A 25,745-nucleotide genomic window follows, 5' to 3' on the forward strand; every position below is an offset into this window, starting at 1 on the left:
GCGTCGGGCCCAGAGCAAAGCGCCGGCCCGGAGGACACGGGCGGGGAATCGACGCAGGCGGGACCCACGAAAGCCGCCAGCACCGACGGCCTCCTCCGCCCGCTCGCCCTCGGAGGGGGGTGCCGTGCCCGGCGCTCGGTCCAGGAGGGTGACAGAGGAGCCCGTCTCTCCGGGGGCTGCTGGCCGACGCGGGCAGGGGCACGGGCGAGGACAGCAGGGGCAGGGCTCCAGGTATGAGGGGCGCGAGGGCCTGCCTGGTGCGAGCCAGGTGCGATGCCCCATCCTGCGGCAAGACAAGGCGGAAGGCTTCGTGGAGGAAGGGGTGTGACTGAGTTCTGCGGGGGACAGGTCGGGGGCTGCGGCGTCAGGGGCCAGAGAGCAGAGGCCGCCCCGGGTAGGAGGCAGAGGTGGGGTGTGAGGGGCTACGGGGAGGACCTGAATGACCGGCATGGGGCATGGGTGACGCCTCACGGATTAGGATCTGGGCCTCCCGGAGGCTTCACGCGGGGTGAAGGCACAGGGGTCAGCAGGGGCCTGTCTCCAGGGAGCGACAGGCGGATGTGCCCAGCGCGCAGCTGAAGCCGAGCTCCGCGCCTTCTGCGCCATCAAGCCGGCAGGCCGTGGGCAAACCTGGAAGGTGCTCCACTCCCCCGTGCTTCCCAGCGTCCGTCAGGGGGACCCTGCAGAATCCATCTGTGCCTCAGGAGAACCGCACCTGAAGAAGTGACCCGCTACCCTGCCAGGTGTCCCTGGGTCTTCAGGTCCCATTTAAGGCACTGGGAATCATGCGTCTTGTTCCCAACCAGGAAGGAGCCCAGCCCCACTGACCCGGTCCCGTTAGGGACGTGAGAAATGAGTGCTGGGGCTGCGAGATGACTGCGCAGGGACAGGACGCGCCAGCGGGGTATCTGGTATTTACCGGGAGAATGTCCCACCGTCTGGATGGTTCAGAGACGGAGGCCGACATCCTTCCCCACACCCGAGCCAATCCCTTGTGACAGGACGCGTCACATCACCCCTGGCCCCTACACTGTAAGCTTGAGATGAGGAGTTAGAAATCCTGCTTTTGAAGGGATTTTTCTTTTCACCGCAGCCCAGAGCACCGTAAGATTTACACTGAGTGAGTGTGCCCTGCGGAAGTAAACCCCTTGTGCAAATCAGTCAGCTCTCTGGCATCATAAGGTGTCCTCGTGAGGCCAGGGAGCTTTTTCAGGCCAGAAAGGGACAAGGGGAAAAGCTGGATGCTTTGCATGGCAGGATGTGGGTGTGAGGGTGGGGAGAGTGGTTTCTACACCGGCTACACCTACTGGCCGTCGCTTTGTCAAGACAGCACTCCACGCCTGAGCCCCACGAGCCCACACCCAGAAGGCCACTGATCCTGGGGCCCGCTCCTGAGGAAATCTTCTCTAGAGAAAGCAGGCCAAACCCAAATCCTCTGACTCAGAACAGACTGGAAGAACCACCCTTGCTGCCCCCCATCTTTGACCCCCATGAGGGGAAGGGGGACAGGGAGCTTCTGGTTCTTGTGCTTGAAGACAGTTGATAATTACATTAAGTATAAATGGTCTACACACTAATCAAAAGACACAGTCATGGTGGATAAAAAGAAAAAGCAATCCCAACTCTAAGAGATCCACTTGAAACATAAGAAATGGATATGTCAAAGTAAAATACACCAGGCAAACACTAACCCACGGAAAAGGGAGTCGCTCGATCAAGAGCTAAGTCAATTTCAAAACCAAGAATATTTGTGGAGTTCAAGAGGGACATTTCATAATGATTAAACCAGCTGATCTGGCAAAGAGACACAGCAATTAACAGGCATGTCATTAGGACTATCTGTTAAGTTTCAAATGTATTAATTACTATCGTTTCTATTTGGGTCAAATTGGGGAAAGCTTCCTGATGTCCATACTGATCTCCCTGCTGGTAGAAACCTCCCCCTCCATATCTTGCTAGGATCATTCACCCTTCGGACACACTGCTGTCAGGTAACCTTCTCTGTCGCCCCCTCTATGGGCCACGGGATCCTGCACCCACCACAGCACTCAGCAGTCTGGTGAACACACCTTTGTGTCTCAGTCTCCCTCCTTGAAGCCATGGGCTGTTTTGTTCACCTCTGAATCCCGAACACATGGGACCAGACACATCATATTGCTCGAAGAATGAATGAATGAGAAGTTCAGTCCTCAAAAACTCTGAACTCTTAGGGCCTCCAAGGACAGCGGTGTTTATTTGACTCGAACAGAAAGAACACTGAGCACTCAGCCAGCAGAACGTGCCCTGCCACACGGCTAACAAGACCCGCAATCCTAGATATGCAATTTAAGTATTTGGGGCCTCGGTTTCCTTATCTGCAAGGTGGTGAAAGAGAAGAGTGGCCTCGTGGAAGTGCCCCTTGAGAGCCACAGGGTGGAAAAGTATTTGGCAACTGTTCGTTCACATCAGAAGCAGGAGGCGTGATGTCCCTGTGTCAGCAACACCCCAGAGGAGGGCAAGGAACGCTAAGGAAAGCACAGCTGTCTGCCAGGTCCAGAACAGCGGGAGGTGACATGGACCTTGTCACGAGTGCACCTGTCCACCCATCTCCTTCTCCACACTCCCCAGCCACCGGCTTGTCCCGGCTGCACCCAGCACCTTCCCTCTCTGCGAAGTGGGCCACGGACACCATCTGGACCAAGGAGCAAATTAACATCACAAGGCAAGTGACAGCGACACATGCAAACTGTCCCCAGCTTCTTGGAGGGTCTGGGTAGAGCTACTGAAAAGAGGAAATACTGATTGGTAGGATGTGTTATTAGAAGTATGTCGTACTTCTATATATGCAGTATGGGAACAGATGCCGGCGAGCTGGTCCACCATGCGTCGGCGCGGGACGTCCTCGCAGCGGCGAGAGTAAGGGCTGAGCATGCCAGGAAAGAAAGCGCCAGAGCATCTGTCCCTGCCCGCCCCGCGGCTTTGGGTTTCCCTCTACGTCTGAGACACCAGGTGCAATGCTGCGGCAAGAAGAGAAAAACAGCATCTCACCCCTTCTGAGTCAGTTCCAAATGCAGAACCTGGGGCTCCAGCCCAGACCTACTGACTACAAGTGTGCATTGTAATAACACCGCCAAGGAGCCTGGCACATTCAAGTTAGAGAAGCACTGCTCTTCCCCTGCTGGGTCATTTCTCTGAGGAACAGCATCCAGACTTTGACCACACAGTTTCCTCCTTTAAGTTGTCCATTATAAACATGGGCTCCTGTGCTATTATACCATTCTGATCATGAAACTTAAGCAAAAATTAGAAATTAAAAAGGATGCACTAAATCAACAAGAAGGGAAGTTGTCATATTTTCTTCCTGCACCCAAAGTAATCTTTTGGGGGCCAAGGAAGGACATGAGGTATGCCCTACCTGTCCCAACTCCTGGATTAATGGAAAACGTATTGGTCATCTCCTCTTTCCAGAATGTTCTTATTGCACAGTACCCCCACACACACATGCCCCACTTTTACTCCTAGTTTTTCCATTCCCATCATCAATAGCCCCAGGAATTTCTGTGGCTGGGTGTTTCCAGGCCCATTTAAACGTGTATCTTCTGCTTCTCATTCCTTGGAGGACCGAGAAAGAAAACATAAACAAGATGGACGCCTGGGTGGCTCAGTGGGTTAAGCCGCTGCCTTCGGCTCAGGTCATGATCTCAGGGTCCTGGGATCAAGCCCCGCATCGGGCTCTCTGCTCAGTGGGGAGCCTGTTTCCTCCTCTCTCTCTGCCTGCCTCTCTGCCTACTTGTGATCTCTGTCAAATAAATAAATAAATAAATAATCTTTAAAAAAAAAATAAAAAACATAAACAAGGGATGGAGGGAGTGGGAGGGAGTCCGGCAGGTGGATTTCTTTTTTTTTACCTTAAAGGACTTAGTATTCCTTCTTAATTTTAGGTCACCAAACAAAGCAAGAAGCCACTCAAAATACGGTGAACTCAAGAGCTACAGAGGTTTTCAAATTTCTTCTCCCGGTGCCACCACCTCCTGTCTTAGGATAAGCATCTATTTTGGGAGCTCTGGTAACTGGTAAACATGATTCTCCTGCTTGAAACCAAAACCACTCAGGAGAGATCCAGAGGTGGGCCCCCAGGGCACATTCCCCCAACCCCAGGGCTTCTGAACCACCAAGAGCAGCAGTCCAGGAAAGTCATTGCAAAAAAAGATTCCCAGAATGTTACTAATTTAAGGTTCCTAGAAATAGGGAACAGGGAAAGCCTTTTCAGGGAGTAATACGACATCCTTCTAATAACACATACCACCAATCAGTATTGCATCTTTTCAGTATCTCGACCCAGACCCTCCAAGAAGCTGGGGCCGGTTTGCGAAAATGCACATCCATGAAAGAACTATAGAAACACGAAGCTGGGAACCCGCGAGCGGCCAGTTCTTCCTCATCCTTCTGAGCCTTGTGGCCAAATTTTGTGGGCGAGAGCTCCGCACTGAGATATCACCCCACAACACAACATGGACGGTACAGAATTTTTCACAAGTATTTTTAAAGCCTCTGCATACCTGTGAGCCTTTGTCTAGACCACAGCAAACAATCCCCTTCCTCCTCGTCCCTTAGGCATCTCCCTTAGGCACCAGTCTGCAAGGGCAATTTCACCCCCCAAGGCAGCCTCAGGAACAGAAACAAAGGCCCAAGATCAACATCAAAAACCCCTGGGGAAAGATGGGTCTGCTGGGTGCCTGCTCAGGCCTCCTGTCTCACACCCCTTCTTATCAACTCCAGTGGCTCCAGCCCACTTTGGAGCCGCCTTATTCCTCCTTGCACTAAAATGAAGATCCAGCTCTGTGTGTCACAACAAGACCCCATTACAAATCCCACAATTAAGAGAACCAGAAAGAATGGGAAAGTTTCTGCCTCCCCAGTGCACCAGCCGCCCAACCAGCTACCTCGTGGCAGGAGAATACAAGGACAGGGACCCTGTTAGAGAACTCTGGGGACAGAAAGGAGAGGTATGTGGCTAAGGACCATTTGGGGGGGAGGGGCTGTCCTGGGTGGCTGGACCATCAGCAAGTTCCCTGTACACGAGTCAGGGCCCTGCACATCGCCCAGTTTTCCGCAGGGCAGGCCTGGAGGACAGGTTAGCACTTGGGGCAGGGGAGCTGCTGTGCTGACTACCCGTCCTTGAGTCTGGCAGCCCACGTAAGCTCACAAGGAAGTGGAGGTGAGCGCAACCGCGGCGCTGTCATTGCGGGACCGGGCTCCTTCAAGTGAGGAACGAAAGCCACCACCTAGGAGCACCCAGCATGCGACAGGCACGTTTGGAGTGCTTGGGGCCCAATCCTCACAACCACCCTGCCATCAACAGGCGAGGAGACGGAGGCACAGAGAGGGGAACGAAGTTCTCTAAGATCACACAGCTTCTACGCAGCAGAACTGACATCTAAGGCCAGGAAGTATGACAGCAGAGCCCAGGAGCAACTTCTCGCCTCACTCGCCTCACTCCCAGCTGCAGCAAGAGCCTGGGGGGGGGGGGGCATCTCTGCCCCTTACCCGTTAATACAAAGACGACCAGGGTGGGTGACCAGGGGTGAAAGACAAGTCTTCCAGCACACTCCCCACCCGAGCTGCCCTTTAGGAGGAGGATGCTGGGGTGGGGACACCGAAAGGCCAGGGAAAGACCAATGTGTCTGGACTCTCGCTCCTAGCCTCTCCCTAAGTTGTTTATGCCTTAAAACCTACCATTAGGGTACCAGCCCTTGAGTTCCAGATCTCTAAAATCAGTTCAAATGGGAACTGAGCTACTTTGGCTTTAAGAGTCCTCCATAATGAAGGATCTGAGGGAGGAGGAAGTGGGAGAGGTCTTGCAGACAGGAACATTTCACCTTCTCTACAGCACTGCTTAGCTCTTAACCTGAGATCTAAGCACTACTTAGCTGGGCTGGACTGGCTACCTGGATGATCTCCAAGGCCTTGATACCCTGGAGGAGACACGTATGACCCAGGAAGCTTAGAAGGAATCACCCGAGACTTACTGAAAGGAAGGTATGTGGACCTTCAGAGACAGCATCTAGATCTCTGAAAATTATTACATCCAGGCCAGAGAGGAGACCAACTCTGGCTGCTGCCTCCAGGGGAAGAGGGCTCAGTTTTGTTTTGTTTTCTGGCTAGATTTTGGTTAGAAATTGCAACCAGGTCTGCTGGAGAGCCCAGAAAAACCAGATATTGCCTCTTTATACCAATTCCATACTCTCCCCTTCCACCCAGGGATGCTACTATGGGTTTTGCTTTTGACAATTTAATACATGTAGTAGAGGCAAAAGCAGATTCCTAAAGAGCTCCTGTCTTTTCAGAAAGTGTGAAGCTATTACTTCGTAATACGAATCCAAAACTTCAGAGAGGGTTACCCCCTCATGCATCTGCCCTCCGGGCTTGGAGTCTGCAATGTCAGGCACTGAAGGCCACAGAGCGAGTCAGAGCAGCCCAGGTACTTCCCTCCTGACCTTTCTGTACACAGGATCCGTGCTGCCTCAAGGGCTGATGTGAGCCCGAGTTAGTCACCCCTCCACTCCTCAGTCCTTACTGCGTTGGTCCCCCTTTTAGTCTGGTCAAGGCACAGGGCTGGACAAGAGGAAGGAGCATCACATTTGGAAAGTGGGTGGGCTAAGAAGCAGGACACTGTGATCGCATTTGCTACACTGCACGGCAAGATGACTGCTCTACCAAGGTGGAGAGCACTTGTAGGCACAATGGGTCAGACGTGCCCTGCTGGAAAATTGGACTTGCTGGTGAGACAGGTGGCCTCCTCCCTCTCAGGTGGCGCTGGCATGGTCCTCTGGCCCAGGATGACCTCCCTCTTCATCCCGGTGGAGAATCCGTGATGTGGCTAAACACGGCCCAATGACCTCTAGTGTCAGGGGTTCCATCCACAAAGAAACCCTTTGGCACTAATCCCAAAGTGACCCGTTCCATTAAAACAAACGCATCGTGAAAGGCCGTGGAGTCTGGCACATCAAACTCCGATCTGAACTGCCCCATTTTCTGACTGATAAATGTATACGCCCAGTTGTAGCTGGTTCCTAGTTGTACCTGGTTCCAAGGTCATGTCCGCCCCTTCTCTGTGGCCGACCTGCAACTCCCCTCCCGTGAACGGTCTGCTCTGTCCCCTACTAGGACAGCACTGCGGCAGGGTCCACACGAGTCTCGCAAACACCAGCCGAGGCCTCACAAGGTCCTGGGACCTCTCGGCGCAGGGCGAGCCACCCGGTTCTCGGAGCACCGCCCCCAGAGCCTGCTGCCCCTCCCCCCGCTGGGCAAGTGAACTCCACGCCCTCCCGGGGAACTCAGGTCCCGTCCGGATTCATTCCAGGCCGCGGGGAGGAGGTGGAGGCGGGAGGGGGTGTTCTCGGCTCGTGGCGAGGAGTCTGGGCCCCACACCAGGGACCACTGGCCCTCAGACGGTGGCTGCGGTTTCAGGGGACCCCGGTGGCCCACGGCGCCCGTGCCGGCCGTTCACTGCTGTGACCGACACCGCACATCCCGTCCAGGTGCCGAGGGCGCAGCGGCGTCGGGCACTTAGGGCTGCTGACTCCCCAGAGAGGAAGACCGCGCACGCTCTGCTGCAATGTGCCCGCTTCGCCTAACGCTCCCCCGCGTGTCCTTCCCCCTGCGCCGCGCGAGCCTCCGCCCCGCCCCGCCCGGACCCCGCGAGCCGCCTGCCGACCTACTTCCGCGGGCGCACGGACCGGATGGGGGGGACCCCGCGGAGGAAACGAAAACAGGCCACTGGGCGGAGATGCTCGGAGCCTCCACCAGGCGCGCAGCTGCGCGGGGTGCACGCCGCGCCCACGTGCCGGACCCGGCGGCGCGGGGCAGGCTGGGGCGGCGCCACGTGAACGCGGCGTGCGGGGCGGGGGGGCGGGGCGGGGCGCGCGCTGACCGGCCCGTGCGCCGCGCCTGCAGCCAATCCGGCCCGCCGGCCCCGCCCCGCCCCGCCCCTCCGGCTCCGCCCCGCGCCCAGCGTCCCGGGCTGACCCGTCTCCCCGCCCGCCCGCGGGCCGGCTCTGCTGACCTCAGCTCGGCAGCAGCGGGAGCGAGGGCGCGGCGGCCCGGCCGGCTCTGCGGCGCCCCCGGCCTGCGAGGCGGCTCCTGCCCCACAGCACCGCCCCGACGGGAACATTGGCGCGGACGGGGGCGCCGTCCAGGAAGCCCTGCCCTCCACCTGCCATCGTCCTTAGCGCTCTGTCCCCGCAGTGCCTGGGTCCTAGCAGACATATGGAAGGGATCCAGAATAAGCCACCCCAAAATACACCTCTCTGGCATAAGGGTTATTTTGCGCGGGTTATTTCTGAGGCACTGCAGACACGCAGGAGCTCTGCGAAGTAGAAGATGCCCTCGGGCAGGGGGCATTACACGCAGAGGGTCTCTGCCAGGAACAGAATGATGCCCACACATCACCTCACTGACGTGCGCGGCTGGGCAAACTGTTTACCATGCATTTCGCCTTCTGACCCGCCTGTGAATATGCTTTCTTGCCTTTGAGGCCCCGGACCCTTGTCCCTTTCCTTAGCTCAGAATGGCCCCTGAGGCCCAACTGTCTGGCAGTTCGAGTCTCGTGTCTTGGTGGGACACGTGAATGTATGCACCTCACAGGCATAACGAAAAAGTGGCTTTTTCCTTCCTGATTTTTTATGGGGGCAGGAGCGTCCCAGCCAAGAATGTAAAAGGATAAAGAGACACGTATGTTTTTCTTCCCTACAATATGTAGGACCAAGGTGTTGACATCCAACCTATGTAGGTTTCTTTTGCCTTAAAATATCCCTATTTGTTACTTTAAAAGTAATATACATTCCTTGTGAAATGACTGGGAAATATGGGGGGGAAAAAAAACATCACATATTCCCAGTTGTGTTTCCTTCAGGCTCTCCGATCTGTGCAGATTATTTTTAGAGCCTCGGGAAATCTGGCATTAGCCTTCTCCTTGGCACTGAATTTATATGATCTACTCAATGTCATCACTTGTGGGAAAATAGACATCAATCATGAGGATTTTTATTTTCATAATAAGGCCAGGAGTAAAGGAGATTCAAGATGAGTGGGAACAGAGTACTAGATTCACACTTTGTGAGCCATCCCAAAGGATCCTCACAGGTACGTCTGTAATTGCGAAGGGGAAAACCTATCTTTATGAGATGCCCTAACAAATGGCCAAAGTTATTCAACTTCACTGTTAAAGGGACGAGCCGACGCCTGGTCTGTTGATAGAATGCCAGTAAGAAGGACACACAGCGTCTATGCAGTTTTCTTGCCAAACATGTTGAATCTGAGAAGGAAACCACCAGGCAATTCCAAATTGAGGGCTTCCTGCAAAAGAAGTAGCCAGGGTCTTCACACAAGTGTCAGTATCATTAAAATAACACAAACTAAGGCTGCAGAATTCTTCTAGATAAAAAAGAGACTTCTGGATAAATGTGTGACCTTTGATTGGATCCAAGATGCTAAAAGAAAAAAAAAAATCTATGAAAGACACTACTGAGACCACTCAAATACGGACCGGCAACTAGGTAACAGTCCTATGTCCCAGCAAGGTTCCAGCTAGGATGGTAACTGTATGGTGATAATTTAAGAGAATGCTCTTGTTCTCGGGAAGAACATGCTGGAGCATTGAGGGACGAAATGTCGTGATGTCTGCAGCTCATCCCCCGATGGTGGTGCGACATCAACAGAATCAACAGAGGAGCTAAGAGGGTCAGATCAACAACAGCCGGTGAATCCAGGTCCCCGAGGTCGATCACTGGGGTCATTGCTGCAATGCTGCTGAAGGCTGGACATTCTTTAAAGTAGGAGGAGACAGAAATGAAAACCTCCCCAGGCCAGCGCCCCTCCTTGTCCTCACACACATTTAGTCTCCTAACACACAAACAGGGCTCAGTGGGCCAAGACTGCATTTCTGCGTCACCAAGCAAACACAAGTCAAGCAACCCAAGTGGTATATTTGTGTAGCTACACAAAGAAAATACATGCGAAATTAGAGGGACAAGTCTGTGGCGAGTGAGTCCCTAATCCCCAGGTGTTGTAGCCAATGTTCAGTGTTGAGAAATATTTCCCATCTGCTTACAAGGCACGTCTCTGGAGCAGGATAGCTCTTCCCTCTCTCAGAGGCCCATGTAGACAGACAGACACACACACACACACACACACACAGCAAGTGCCTGAGACCATCACGTGGTTCAGCAACAGGGCCATGTCAGTGACCGACTTTGAGAAGGAGCGCAGATTCTGCAACTTCTGTTTCAAATCAAAGAACACCATGGTCATTGGTTATCAGGAAGCACAGTGGGTCAAAGTCTCCCGAAATCGAGGCCTCCCTTTGGCCAGTTCGGCTGTGATGCATTTCTGGCTGTTGGTTAAGCATTGTTGCGAGAGGCCAGCAAAGCCTGTCTTGTCCACTCATTCAACAGACGTCGGCAGTGGTGCTCGCACCTTCTAGGGGAGACCCGCTACCGCTGATTTTTGGTGCCTTGCCTAGTCCAGGGCCACACCCTCTCAGAGGGTTTTTAATGTCTACCTGACCAGCCAAGGGGATCCTGACGGAGGATGTTCGCAACCAGAGTAAAGCAGGACACAAGCAGAGCAAGGCCGAGAAAGCAGCGTGGAACCGGAAGCGGTCTCCCTTGGGAAAATAAGTGTGTAACTTGCGAGCAGGGGTAAGGATGAAGCAAGCGTGCTCGGGAGAGTGAAATGAAATGAGACACCCCAAAGTAAGTCATGGGAATGAGTTTATATGTTGAACTACGCCTAGAAACCTAAAGGCTAGAAGTCCCATGAACCACTCTAGGAAGGCTGCACACCTTCTATTCCTTTTTTTTTTTTAATTTAATTTACTTATTTGATAGAAGGAGAGAGAGAGAGCAAGCAGGGAGAGCAGGGAGAAGCAGGCTCCGCAATGAACAGGGAGCCCGATGCGGGACTCGATCCCAGGACCCCGGGATCATGACCTGAGCCGAAGGCAGACGCTTCACCAACTGAGCCACCCAGGTGCCCCACACCTCCTGTTCTTTCCTCAGCAGGTCAAGCTCCCCTAACCACACCTTTCATATGATCGTTGTAAGGAAACAGTATAAGATTCTAATGCACTTTGAAATTTCGATCAAGAATAGAGATTTAAACAACCGCAAGTCAGAGAATGGTATTGTCTGAGGACTCTTATGTGCACGGAGCATTAACGTTCCCATAAATGAATCAGCTGAACATACAGTTCTCTCTCAATCATCCCCCAGGCATGAGGCTGGGCAGCAGGAACACGGCCCGGGGAGTTTACTGTCAAGTTGGGGAGACGGAATGAACACAAATTATAGCACAAGAACCCTGAGTCCCTCCGGCTTGAAGACTTCAAGGCAGACTGTGGTTTGAGTGGGGCCTTAAAGATACGGCACAAACATACCCAAGGAGGGAGCTGATGAGGAGAGCACAGCCGGGAGGGTGAGGGGTGCGCAAGGAAAACCCTGCAATAGGACAGCTGACGTCAAGAATTGGGAGACAGTGTTTTCAGGGGCGAAGTCATGGTCAGCAAGATGTGAGCAAAAAAAATTTCGAGAGGGTAGACTTTTCCTGAGTCAGACAGTACCTTTCTTCTAGATCACATAGATAATACAGTCCCTAGTTTACAGAGGGGGAAATCATCCAAAGGAAGGCTGATTTAAGAACTAACTCGGGGCGCCTGGGGGGCTCAGTGGTTTGGGCTGCTGCCTTCGGCTCGGGTCATGATCTCAGGGTCCTGGGATCGAGCCCCGCATCAGGCTCTCTGCTCTGCAGGAAGCCTGCTTCCCTCTCTCTCTCTCTCTCTCTCTCTGCCTGCCTCTCTGCCTACTTGTGATCTCTGTCTGTCAAATAAATAAATAAAATCTTTAAAAAAAAAAAAAAAAAGAACTAACCCTACCACCCTGCTTCAACCCAACAATTCCAAAGTGGACGCTTGTACCGACCAAAAGTCAGGTACGCACAGAGTGTTTGTGGTGGCTCTGAACGTCACGACCCAAACCAGAAATGACCCAAAGGTCCACCAACCATAGAAGGGGGATGATGAGCACGGAGTAATGTACGAAGTGGTGAGTCGCGTATTGTACATCTGAAAACAGTAGCACACTGTATGTTAGTGCAGTATAACTAATCCCAGTATGGATTTAAAATTTTTAAATAAAAAAATTTAAAAATTAAAGAAAAACTATGAAAGGGATAAGATGTCAACTATTCGCACAAAAGAATACTGCACAATAGAATACTACTAATCAACATAGAATACTACATTTCTAGATGTAACAATGTGGAAAAAAATCCAGAAGGGATGTTGAGGGAAAGAAGCTACATTGAAGAGATTCATGAATGTACAATTGCACGTATGTGGATTTCGAGAATGAGCAGAACTTACTCCTAACGAGAGAAGTCGGTCTAGTGGTTTCTGCTGAGAAGCAAGGGCACCAGGGAGCCTTCTGGGGGTACTGGAAATGTTCTGTAGCTTGGTCAGATGCTGGCTTACATGGATGTACACATACGTATAAAACCATCTGGAATTTGTACACTTACTACACATATGGTACGCCTAAGCTTTAAAGAGATGTAAAATGTAAACCAGAAACAAGAGAAGGAGTGACATAGGTCTCTCTGTGATCTACTAAGGACAAAAAATTTACTGCCCCCAGAGCATGGCGGAGATGTGGCAGGTTATGGAAGGAGACTGGCTTGCCACGATTTGTTCACGTTGGAGAAGAAGGAAGGTCAAGGATGGGTGCACGAGGCAGAAGTCGAGGGAGCCTGGAACGCAGGTCCCAGCCTCAGCCCCTCCGCCTGTCATCCGTCCGCCGTGACAAAAGTTTGTAAAATCTCTATCTTTCTGCTTCTCCAGAAAATGCGGACAAGAAACGAGCTGCCGTGGAGGACGATGAATTCCTTTTGTTTGTTTTCTGGAACAGCTTTATTGAGCTATAAATCACCCATTTAAAACTGCGCTATCCAATGTTTTTTATATACTCGCAGACTCGTGTAAACATCCCAATTTTAGAACCTTGCCATTACCCCAAAAAAACCCTTTAGCTGTCACACCTCCACATCCCTCCTCCTCAACCTGTAGGCAACCACAAATTTACTTTCCTATTTCTACAGATTTGCTTTTTTTGGACATTAAGTATAATGTGAATAGCTTTTTCACTGAGCAAGTGTTTCAAGACTCATCCGCTTGGTAGATACAGGATTCCTTTTTACTGCTGAACGGTATTTCACTGTATGGATATACCACATTTTATTTATCGATCAGTGGATGGACATGGGGTTGTGTCTACTTTGGGGGTATTGAGTCACGCTGCTCTGAAAAACCCACGTGTATCTTTTTGTGTGGACATGTTTTCGTGTCTCGTGGGTCGACATCTAGGAGCCGAAGTGCCTCGTCTGTACCCTCAGAAGCGAAGGGAAAGCCGAGAGGAGACACGGATGGGGTGGGGGGAGGGCTCTCAGCTGGGCGCTCAGGGAGGAGGAGAGAATCAGCCAGTGCTTTGCAGGAAAAGCTCTGAGGGAGGAATATTCCAGGCAGAGTGAACATGGCCCCAGGCCATGACCTGGCACCTTGAGGCACGGAAGGATGGGGCAAAAGCAACCAGGCACAAGCAAAAGCAACCAATGGGAGCGGGCAATGAAGCTGGAGAGGTGACCAGGTATCTCTCATTCCGTTTTAACTTCTCCTTTTGACATCATTTCAACCTTACAGAAAAAGTCCCATGCACGAGGCATTTCTCGTGTATCCCAGACTTCCCAATTCACCCCAACATTTTCCACATCTGCTTTATCATTCTCTCTGTATGTTAGTACATTTTTAAAATCTATATTTTATACATAGAAGATAGTACATAAGTTAACATTTTTAAAAATTCATACCTATTATTTTTTTCTGAACCATGAAGATAAAATGTGCCCCATTTCTTAATCCTTCAGTGTGTGTCACCTAAAAGCAAAGATGCTTTCCTCCGTGCATAACCACAATACAACCATCAAAGGCAGGAAATGAACTTGAATACAACACAGACACCAGGTGCATTTGGCCAACTGCCACGCTAATGGCAGGGCCCCAGTCCAGCCTCTACAGTCAATGTCCATCTGTCTGTCTGTCTCTACCTACCTAACTATGCAATCTGGGTCTCTACCTCCAAGGACCTAATATTTAAAAGTACCTACTACTTGAAATGGACTCTCTAAATAATTTCATTTCTCTGTTAAAACTTAAATGTCACTGGTAATAATAGAAATGCGCAACTAAAATTGAAGACTCCAATATTAAGTTTTACGAAGCCGGTTTCCCATACTCTTCTCACCGTGTGTCCACTTCACTCCGAAGGCGCCCACTACTGGACGCACAGAGGGCACTCGAGCTGTCCTACAACTATGTTACGAACCGTAAAAACACAGCTTTGGGAACCACTGATCTAAACCAGTGGGAGGAACCATTCTTCTTCATTCTTTCTTGATCTCTGGGCCCCCAGCACAGAGACTAGGGTCCATCATAACCCCGTCCACCTCGTACACGCATCATTGATCGCCGAGTGACCCTCTTCTGCACCATTTGTTGAAGGGATGTAACAGACAAGCAGAAATCCATCAGCCAGTTGACATCCGAGCTTCTCACTCTACCTTCCATCGAGATGCACGTTCCCCCATCCCTGCTCCTGCCTCCCTCCAAACACAAGTAACCATTATCCTGGATTTTAGAAAAGAAATACTGGTTTTGGGGGCACCTGGGTGGCTCAGTGGGTTAAGCCGCTGCCTTCACCTGGGGTCGTGGTCTCGGGGTCCTGGGATCGAGTCCCGCATCAGGCTCTCTGCTCAGCAGGGAGCCTGCTTCCCTCTGTCTCTCTGCCTGCCTCTCTGTCTACTTGTAATCTCCCTCTGTCAAATAAATAAAATAAAATAAAATAAAATAAAATAAAATAAAATAAAATAAAATAAAATAAAAAAGAAATACTGGTTTAGTTAGGTGCATACTGCTTAAAAGCATATTGTTCAGTTTTAGGCATTTTAACTTTATTTAGAAAGTATTTTACTGCATCTAATGTTCTGCAATTTTTTTAAACGGTCGTGACAGCATCAAATACCACTGTCTGTCCATGGGGGGCTCATCCAGACGGTGGCGCGACCGACACAGCACTGCGTGACCGCAGAGAGAGGGCATCTTCTCCTCTCCTGCGCGTGCGCTGGGTTGCTGAGCGCTGCTCCTCTGGGATGGAACATGGCCTGTGCACGAGATCCTCTCCGTGACATGCCCAGGAGGGACATACCTGGTCACAGGGGATGTGAACCCCACCTTTACAAGAAAATTCCAAACTCTTTCCTGGACATGTGTACAACTGACGCACCCACCACCATGTATCAGAAATGCTTCGGACCCACATTCTCTCCAACACCTTACCCCGGCAGACCTCTTCACTTCTGCCAACCAAGTCGGGGTGAAACGGGGTCTCCCGCTGTGGTCTCCACCTGTGCTGTCTCCGGCCCTGAAGAGATTTAGTGTCTTTATCTCCTTATGTTCCACAGCACCTGGTTTTTTTTTTTTTAAGATTTCATTCTGATCTCTTGACAGAGATCACTAGTAGGCAGAGAGGCAGGCAGAGAAAGAGAGGAAGAGAAACAGGCTCCCTGCTGAGCAGAGAGCCTGACGCGGGGCTCGATCCCAGGATCCTGAGATCATGACCTGAGCCGAAGGCAGAGGCTTTAACCCACTGGGCCACCCAGCTGGCCCCAAGCACCTGATTTTTAAAAGTCGTTTGGTTCTTCCTAACAAATGGGCAGAAGACATGACCAGACATTTCTCCAGAGAAGACATCCCAATGGCCAACAGACACGTGAAAAAGTGCTCAGCATCACTCGGCATCAGGGAAACACAAATCAAACCACAGTGAGATCCCACCTCACCACAGTCAGAAAGGCTAAAATTAACCAGTCAGGAAAGGACAGGTGCTGGGGAGGATGCAGAGAAAGGGGAGCCCTCCTACACTGTTGGTGGGAACGCAAGCTGGTGCAGCCGCTCTGGCAAACAGTGTGGAGGTTCCTCAGAAAGTTGAAAATAGAGCTACTGTATGACCCAGCAATTGCTGGGAACTTACTACTACTGGGTATTTACACTAAAGATACAAATGTAGTGATCCAAAGGGGCACGTGCACCCGACTGTTCACAGCAGCAATGTCCACAATAGCCAAACAATAGAAAGAACCCAGATTGGGACACCTGGGTGGCTCAGTGGGTTGAGCCACTGCCTTCGGCTCAGGTCATGATCTCGGGGTCCTGGGATCGAGTCCCGCATCGGGCTCTCTGCTCAGCAGGGAGCCTGCTTCCCTCTCTCTCTCTGTGCCTGCCTCTCCAACTACTTGTGATTTCTCTCTGTCAAATAAATAAATAAAATCTTTAAAAAAAAAAAAAAAAAGAAAGAACCCAGATGTCCATCAACAGATGGAAAGATAAAGAAGATGTGGGACAGGGGCGCCTGGGTGGCTCAGTGGGTTAAGCCTCTGCTCAGGTCATGATCTCAGGGTCCTGGGATCGAGTCCCGCATCGGGCTCTCTGCTCAGGGGGTGGAGGGGAGGCTGCTTCCCCGTCTCTCTCTGCCTACTTGTGATCTCTCTCTCTCTGTGTCAAATAAATGAATATAATCTTAAAAAAAATATGTGATATAATATATATATATATACATATATATATATGCACAATGGACTAGTACGCAGCCATCAAAAAATGAAATCTTGCCATTGGTAACGACGTGGGTGGAACTAGAGGGTATTATGCTGAGTGAAATAAGTCATCAGAGAGAGAAGTATCATATGATCTCCCTGATATTTAAGAAAAAAGACAGAGGATCATAAGGGAACGGGAGGGAACAATGAAAGAAGACAAAACCAGAGAGGGAGACAAACCCTAAGAGACTCTAAATCTTGGGAAACCAACTGAGGGCTGCTGGAGGGAGAGGGGAGGCCGATGGGGTCACTGGGCGACGGACCACGAGGAGAGCACGGGCGAGGATGGGCACTGGGTGTTCTAGAAGACTGACGCCTCACGCCTCTGCCTCTGACACCAATCATACATCATATGCTAATTAACTGAATTGAATTCAAAAGATATGAAAAAAAAAAAGTTTAAAAAAACCTTAGTTCCTTCTAACAGAAGGCAGAAAAAGGAACACAGCCACAGAGAAAAAAGGACCATCTCGCCGCCCGGGACAGTTGGTTCTTCTGTCGCGTGGATTATGATTTTTTTGACAGGCCATTTACGACTTATCAATAGGTACTCCAAAATGAATTTTTTTGATAAGGTTAAGAAATGTCCTATAAAACAACCGTGACAACATGACCTTTTGCTTCATTCAAATGACTTCAAACAAAAAGTGCGGCTTCCATTCGGGATTTGCACAAAACGTGGTTCCAGCCTGAGGTCGAGCCCTGCTTCTGTTCTCCATTCACGGTCCGCAAACGTGATTCATGGTAAAGTCGGCGCCAACTGACTCACTTTTTTGTTATAAAAGCATGACATTCAGCTTGTAGGTTTTTCCCACAGAACCCGGCCCAAGCGCAGACTCAGAACCCTTTCCCACGAAGACGAGGCGGCAAATTGATGACAAAATTCCCGTTTGATTCTCTTACAGGTCTGTTGGCAGAACTGCTTTGAGACGGCCAGACTGCAACATTTGTTGGGTTCTTTCCTTTTGTTGTTCAAACGTTAATGAGGTTTTAAAACCAGTTTCTCTGAATGAGGCCGGGGGCCTGGGGCCCCCGGGGTTGGCTGGGGGCAGGTGGGGTGACCAACCGCCCCGGGAGCGAGGAGCGCTTTTTGCTATTTTCCAAGCCAGACAGGGGGAATCCGGGGCAAACCAGGCTGAGTCGGTCCCCTGGGCCAAGAGACTAAGGGGGGGCCGCTGAGGGCTGGGCTGAGTTTGTTCAGGAAGCCTTTCTGGAGTGGAGTTTTCCCTGCCCTCCAATGAGCCCTTCACAGGCTAAGGAAACCGAGGAAGGGACAGAAATGAACCAGCAGTTGGGTACCACTGACACAGAAAGCCCGGCCACATGAAAACCCACCCCTGCTTCTCTCCCGGCCTGGACCACATCCGTGCGCAGCGTCCTTGGGTAAAACACATCAAAATGGGAAGAATCCCTCACGTGTGGCAAGAATACTCGGCCCTGATTCTGAAAGCCGGCTTGTTCCTAAACAAAGTATCTGTCCGGCAGTTGGCCCTGACATGGTAGATCTTCCTAGAATGCTCCTTGCTGAGTCCCCAAGCCTCTGGAACCATGGATACAAAGTGAACCGCTGCCTGGGGAGATCCGCTACTCTTGTAGGTTAGTCAACGGTCACTCCACGGACCCCCGCCGGCCCCCACCCCTGTTGGCCACACAACCGTTAGGATACCAACCGGTATCCTCAGCACCCCTCCGGGTCACCTAGAGCAGCCGCAGGAGTCCTCCGTGACTCATTTTTTCTCTTCGCCTACACCCAACCCCTCTCAAACCCTGTGGTCTGTGCCTCCCTGCACCTCCCCTTACAACCACCTGTTCCTCCCCACCCTGACCTCGCCCAACAGACCCCCAGCTGGCCTCCCTGATTCACCCTCGTCACCCTGCACATCAGGCTCAGGAAGGCAGCCACATGCTGCATATTTGGCTTACAGTATAAAATTAATTCATGCCACCTCTCTGCTTAAATGCTCCAAGGGCTTCCTGTCCCACCCCAAGTTGGAGGCCAAGGCCTTAGAGGAGCCCTGATTTACAAGATCTGCCCTGCTACCCTTCTGAATGGTGTCCTACACACACTTGGCTCCAGCTCCACTGGCTTCCAATACTCAGCCCACTGTGGCCACAGGACCTTTGCACCTACACTTCCCCCTGCTAGAACACTCTCCTAACATATTCCACAGTCCACTCCACACTCCCTTCGGCCTCTACCCAAATGTGCCCCCATAGTGACCATCCTAGTTAACAGCCGCTTGCCCCCATCTCTCTCCTCCTCTTTCCTGCTTCACTTCTCTCCATGGCACTCAGGCCCATTAGGCACACTCTATTTACTCACTTCTCTATTTACTGTCTGTTTCTCCCGTTAGAATGTAAGTCCCACGGAGGCAGGCAGCTTTGCCCGTAGTAATCCCTGCTGTACCCTCGGCTCTTCACCCACACCTGGCCCACCAGGCGCTGAACAGATGTTTGCTGAATGACTGAAGGGCACAGGGAAGTGACTGAGGTACCACCACCGGCTAGGTGAGGCACCAGCAGGCAGGGACAGCTGGCTGGCATCCAGCTGTGTTTTCTGCCTTTTCTACTAAGCATCCTCAGCTGCCGAGTCTATAACCCTCCCTTTCCTCGTGTTCCCCCAAATGGTTATTTTGTGAATGTCCCCAGGGAAATGTGGCCCTTGCAGACGGCTGACTGTGCGTGGGAGCTCCTTCCCTTCATCCAGACTCTCTGCTTCCTCCCAAGGCCTCCTGGTTCAGAAAGCCCCCAGGAGAGGCCAGATGCCCCCACGGCATACCTACCAGAAGCCTTGAAGCATGACCACTCGGATCTCACCGAAGATCCCAAATCACACTCAGAGCCCTAGCTGCAAGGGAGTGTGGGAAATGCGGCTTACCACTTCCCAGCCTCCGCTCGAGAGCAATCACAGGAGGACGGTCCTTTCAAGGCAGTGCGTCACTCCCCACTAGTGGCCTTGAAATCAATTGACTGGAAGCAGACCATAGTCCTTTTTAATGAAATGGAACAGATGACAAAATATCACAGTGTACTATCTATTCTGGGATAGGTACTGTTCCATGAAAATGTCTGTCCATGCATCAACCCAAACTATTACACCAGAATTTCTGGTGCATCAGACTTTTTAAAAAGCTCCCTGGTTAATCCAAATGTGTGGCCAGGAATGAGAGCCACGGGTTCTGGTCCTTTCTGTAGGAAAACGAAGTTTCTGTACCCATGACCCCCGAAGGGGATCCCTGCTGCCCCCTGAAGCCAGCTTGGCCAAGAAGCTTGGGACACTCTGTGTCTGTGTGACCAGTGATTAGAGGGCACTGAATCAGATTTGGAGGGAATCTTAGTTCACACCTTCTTTTTCCTGATGGGTAAACTGAGCCCATATGCTCACAAGCGGCTTGAGATAACCAGCCAGTACCTGACACAGTGGGCCTGTCACTACCTGGTCTCCGAGTTCCCCGGGCCAGTGTTTTCTCCCCAATGCCATGGTGTTTTCATACACATCACCCCTGGGTCCCCTTCCTTGGGGAGGAGTCAGGGACACGCTGCAGTCACATCAGGAACAGAGCCCCGAAATGCCCAGGGAGCCCTAACCTTATCCAGTAAGCCGCTGGGCCCCAGGGGAGGAGAACGCACCCAGGACCCAGCCCGGGGACACAGACACCCAGGATGCAGAGCGAGAGCCCAGGCCGTCCAGGACGGCACCAGCCCAGCCCCTCCTAGAGACGGTCTTTTCAGGATCTGCTCTCTGCACGGCCACTGGGGAACTCGAGAGAAAAGGAGAAATCCAAGGGCTTCCAGTCCAAAATTGCTGACCCCAGGTAGCAAAATCGTAAGAAATGCAATTGATTTCCTTCCTGCTGCCCGTGGTTGAGTCGCAGGTTCCGAAGGGGCTGTATCCCTTGTGATGGTGGCACTGGGGTTTTGCTTCTGTTCCCTCATCATCCCTGAAACTCAGTACCCAGCAGGCACCTGTCAGCTCAGCAAGCAGCTGTGGCCTGTCACCTGGCTGGCCCCCTCAGCTCTGCGACACCAGCCGGGGTTATGGGATCAGCACGAGTGACAGCAGTGTCCTGGGGCCACCGGAGGAGAGGCAGAAGGCTGGGGTTCTCCTGGGCAGGACCCACCTGCATTGATCTCTCAAGAATCCCGATCAGTCCGTCCCCTTCGTCTGTCTCTCTGCTCACAGCCAACGTGAAAGGAGTAGCTGGTTCCTAATGGCGGACTTATCGGACTCTATGATTGCTGCCGGGCCGCGGTCAGACTCCACATTCCCTCCTGTCTGATCCCATCATAGGCCGTGTGGAAAGCACAATGCAGGGGCTGCCTCCCAGCCCTGTTCACCACACAGCGTGAGGAGGGAACCAGACAAGCCACATAACCCCTGTGACCCACGTGTCCCTCATCTGTACAGTGGACACAAGGCCACGTGCATCAGAGGGCAGCTGGGAGGTAGGTGCACACACGGGGAACACTCGGGGCATAGAGGGCGCTCGGTAATGTCAGTTTGGCTTCTGACCATCAGGCAGGACCTCCACCCACTATTTCCCTGGCCCCTCTGAAGGCAGGGGGAGGGTGCTAGGATACTTGGTACCCTACTCTCTGAAGGCAGTGTTACAGACTTGTCAACCAGAAAGGGCCCTTGAGAATTTCATCAAGACCCCAGCCTCCGAACAGAGCCACGCACGAATCACAGGAGAAGGGTGTCGCGGGAGAACTCTCCGAGCCTCCCCGCACAGCTCGGCCTGGCTTTCCCCGGCCAGCTGTGGTCTTCCGGCGGGAACACGGCCTAAGCTTTTCCTGCCCACCCGCCTCTCGTTCTCATGGTAGCACATCTCCTCCTCTGACTCAAACCAACCTCAAGGCCAACTTCTCCAAGCCACGTGGCGGAGGACTGAACCCTGTTCCCCACCATGGCCACCATCACCCTGGAACCGTCCAAGAAGAGAAGTAAGTGCTCACATTTCATCCCCACCTGCCTGGAGGGGGACGGTCACTGCTGCCCGGTCTCAGTCACGTCTGTTCATCCAGTGACACTCGGGGCTTTCTGCCTGCCTGACTGTAGCACTGTGGAGTGCTACAGAGCTACAGAGCTACAGTCGGGGAGACAGACCGTGGAGGTCTCCCTACAGGGAGGGAACTGCCAGGTCTTACCCAACCAGCACCTCCCGTGTGCCTGGTGTCTACAAGCACTCAATCTAGAGAACTGACGAAGGAATGAATGAACCGGGCGTGGCGTGCAATCTCTGAACTCTGCATTCTCGGCACTCAGGAGATACCAGGCCCATTCCTCACACACTCAAGACACAGGACCAACACCTAAGACCCTGGGCTGCTTATCTGTTTGTCTCACCGTATCCACCCTCCACAAGAGGAGGGTCTGCCCAGTTCTGCATCCCAGTGGGCGGAGAATGCAAGCAAATTCATGGGCCAATGCCCTGAGGTCAGAGGAAGGGAGGAGCAGAGGGGCTGACTAGCCCAGTTTGTTCTCTGGAGGAATCCTTAAGGGAAGGTCATCTGCGATCAGGCCACAGATCAGGCCACAGGCTCCTCAGCCCTTTAGGCTGGGGTGGTGATGCCCAGGGTCCTGTACTCTCTTCTTTGGCTTTTCTAGACCCCACCCAAACCTCTGTAATAATGCTTTCAATTTTTCTCAGCTCACCCCCATTCGCAAGCATGCCCCGTGCTTCTCACCAGGCCTCTGACCTCTTGATCCCAAGGTCTTACCTGTCAGGGCACAGAAACACGTCATGGGAAGGGAGTGAGCGGTCCAGGAACGTTCTAGAGGTTAGCTAGAAGGAAGTCCTTCTCCGGCCAGCTTCTGTTCGTCTTGGGGCGGGGAGGGGCAGAGAGCAGGCAAGTCTTTTCCTATTTTTTAAATTACTTTCTTTGAATAGAAAGCCCAAAAAGACATGAAAGAGTATCTGCACTCACTCAAGTCTCCCCCACTTGGACAGTTTCAGGGACAGAGCGCTGAGGTCCCCTCGCAGGCACACCTTTCCCCCTCCAGCAGCTCCAGATGACGTCGCATCACCGCACAGCACAGACCTGTCTCCCCACAGTTCCCACCCGTGCTTCCTTCGAGATAGGAGAGCACAACTCAGTTAAGTGCAAGTCCCTCCTTGGACTCCAAGCCCTCCAGGGTCCCTGCCCTGGCTGACCGCCGGAGCTTCCAGAACACCCAGCCAGGACTGTTTCTCACAGCCTGGGACCTTCAGGAATTGGCATCCACAGAATGGAGGAACGGTGTTTTTCCTCCGGCCATGTTCTCTTCAGATTAAAAAAAGAAAAAAGCCTAACATCTAGCAGTTTGCCAACGTCTGGTCCTGTATGATGGATCAGCGCCGTCATCCAGTGCAATCTCCACGCATGAAACGTCATTCGGCAGCCCAGGTATTTCTTCCCTCCGCGATGCGGAAGCCCGCTCCTCTTGTCCCCCCAGCAAGTGCTGGGACAAGCCTCCTGGGAGTTTGCCAGCAGAGACCGCAAGGAAGCAAGTTCGAAGAAGGGGTGAACTTGGCACAGCTGAGACTGTTCCCACGGCCGCTAAATGCCGTCAGGTGTGAGCTGCGAGAACCTCCCGGCCAGGGCACCATGCTATACGGGGAATCGGGGAGACCCCGAGGACATCAACCCTGGACGTCAGCAGCTGCCTGAGGACCCCAAGGAGCTCTCCGGCGTGCTCTCAGAAGCAGTCACCTCACCTCTCACCATCCCCCAAAGAACAAGGAGTGCCAACCATCCCCCTTCCCAACCAGGAGCTCCTAGTGGCATCTTAGCAACCTCTGTTTACAGGACAAAGGCCAACAGGGCTACACGGGCAACCACAGCCTCAACCTACTAACCTGGGTTGGGAGGGAAGGGAAGAGAGGGCAGGAGCACAGGGATGGAGGCAAGGAGAGGCCCACCCAGCTCAGTCCCAGGCACCGCGGCGGGAGGGGAGGCCTGCTTTCACTTCTCGCCAGGCCACAGGACGCGGGTGGGGGTGCAGAAGCCTAGGGTTCTGAGGGACAGTGGGACAACGGAGCCCAAGCCTCTCCCGGCCCCCATAAAACAGGAAGGAGTCGGCGCAAAGTAAAACCGAGTCTTCCTCTCCACCCCGGGGCCAGCCTTCCAGCCGAGCCCTGCGCGGACTTGGGAGCATCAGGGCCTCCATCACCTGCCCGCAACATGAGGCCAAATAAAGACAACGGGGGCCCCTTTCGGGGCGGGGGGGGGGGCATAGGAGCATCCGGGGCTTGCTAACAGGCCCTGTGCGCCCACCACGCCCCCCTGCAGAGGGACGGTCCCAGTGCAAGAGCCTAAAGGCCTGCAGGTGGGCGGGGGGCGGGCGGCGCTCCATGCAGGGGCCCCGGAGGGAAGGTCCGGCTGGAGGGCACCTTCCGTGGCCAGGCCCACCTCCTCCCGTCGGTTTGCTCTTCTGTGCCCTGTCCCACCGGTCCCCGTGCGGCGTCCCTACTCCGGTCCGGTAGAACAGGCTCCGGGGCGGCCCGAGGGCTGCTGCCCAGCAGTCGGAGGGCAGAGAAAGGGCGCCGGCAGGACTCGCACACAGACCTGCCTTCCCCACCCGCGCGCCCGCGGCCGACCCTCCCCCAGACTCAGCCTGCAGCCGGAGCGCGCGACCGGGACCCCACGCGGCGACGCGGCCGCCCCCGAGGGCCCCCAGGCCGCGGGTCCGCGCGCGAACCCGCTCCCGCCGCTCCGCGAACTTGAACGCCGCGCGCCCCGGGGCTGCTTCCAAGTCGCGCCGCTGGCTCCGGCTCCGGCTCCGGCGCGGGCACGTGCGGCGGCGGCAGGGGCGGCGCGGGGGGGCGGCAGGGGCGGCGCGGAGGGGCGGCGGGCGCGGCGAGCCCGAGGGCAGGGCGGACCCGGGGGGCGCGGGCCGGTGGGCTCGCGGGGACGGCGCCTACCTTTCCTGAAGGGCATCGCGGAGGGGGGCGCCCCGTGGGGCCGGCCCGGGACTCCGAGGCCGGGCGACGTCCGAGTGGCAGCCCCGCGGCTCGGGGGCGCCCTGGCCGGGCGAGGGCGGGGGGGAACGGGACGTATTTGGGCAAAGCGGGGCGCGTCACAGCCGGAGGGAGGAACCGCGGCGCGGCGGGCGGCGCAGGCTCCGGGGCGGGCCCGGCGGAAGCCGCTTAACCCCTGCGCTCCCGGCGCGCCCGGGGCCGCCCACCAGCCCCTCAGGAGCAGGGGCGGCGTCGGGCCCGCCGGTCGGCTCCCGCGGGCGGTTGGGGACGCCCTCCCAGGAAGGGTCTGGGGACTGTGCCCCGCGCTCATCCGTCGCGCGCAGGGGGACGGCTCAAGGGGCTGCGCTGGCTGGAACTGAAATGAAGCGAGGGCGCAGGGAGTCCCCCTACCAGTGCGTCTCTGGGAGGCTTCGAAACCCTCAAGCCTTCCCACCCCTGGGCTCCTGCCGCCCTTATTACTAACCACCCCCCCCCCCACACACACACACCCCCACCAAACCAGCGATGACCACCTCTGTCGAACATTCTACTTTTCTCCTTTGGTCCCTGCTGTTTCCAGGGAACCTGGAGCCGCACCTCACACGTAGATGGTTAAATATGTCAAAAATAATAAAAAAAAAATAATGGGACTCGAGGAGCTGTAGCCTAGAGCGATGGAGGAAGGCCGCCATTCCGCGCATCACTACTCATTCGGCCTCTGTAGAGGCCAGCGCCTGGGAACTACTTCGTTATTTGATGGGATCGGATACCTCACAGGCTGAGTTAATGCCTGTGGAAAGTGCTATTTTCTACTGCAATTTGAAGAAATGATGTGACGAACAATCTCCTGATCTAATACTTAAGACGCTCGTGCAAATAGCAATTTCCCCATTAGGTAGTAAAAAAATCCATCCAGGTGAACTGAAAACCCAGTGGGTTGTCTATACTTAATCATTTCTTAGAATCCGTTTCCAGGCCTGCTCTCTTTTATGGGTAGTAGTCCAGACTCCTGCCCCACATTCGGAGGAAGCCACTGTCTGGGGAGAGGGAAGTAATTGTTAGTTC

At 53.5% G+C, this 25,745-nt stretch overlaps 1 protein-coding gene across 9 annotated transcripts in view; it reads right to left on the reverse strand.

Moving 5' to 3' along the window:
• PFKFB3 (6-phosphofructo-2-kinase/fructose-2,6-biphosphatase 3) overlaps window positions 1-24,835 on the reverse strand; it is a 73,485-nt gene extending 48,650 nt beyond the window's left edge. For 2 of the 9 annotated variants that reach the window (XM_082738751.1, XM_082738747.1), the window contains exon 1: window positions 24,645-24,797. In XM_082738751.1, the coding sequence (XP_082594877.1) occupies window positions 24,645-24,660 (16 nt within the window). In that variant the 5' untranslated portion in view covers window positions 24,661-24,797. Of the gene's footprint in view, window positions 1-7,718; window positions 7,867-22,461; window positions 22,617-24,644 lie in introns of those variants that run through there. The other 7 variants (XM_082738743.1, XM_082738740.1, XM_082738749.1 and 4 more) reach the window with 6 other exon arrangements.
• Between the last annotated feature and the right edge of the window lie 910 nt (window positions 24,836-25,745).

This window comes from Mustela nivalis (assembly GCF_964662115.1).
Source record: "Mustela nivalis genome assembly, chromosome: 7".
Lineage (NCBI taxonomy): Eukaryota > Metazoa > Chordata > Mammalia > Carnivora > Mustelidae > Mustela > Mustela nivalis.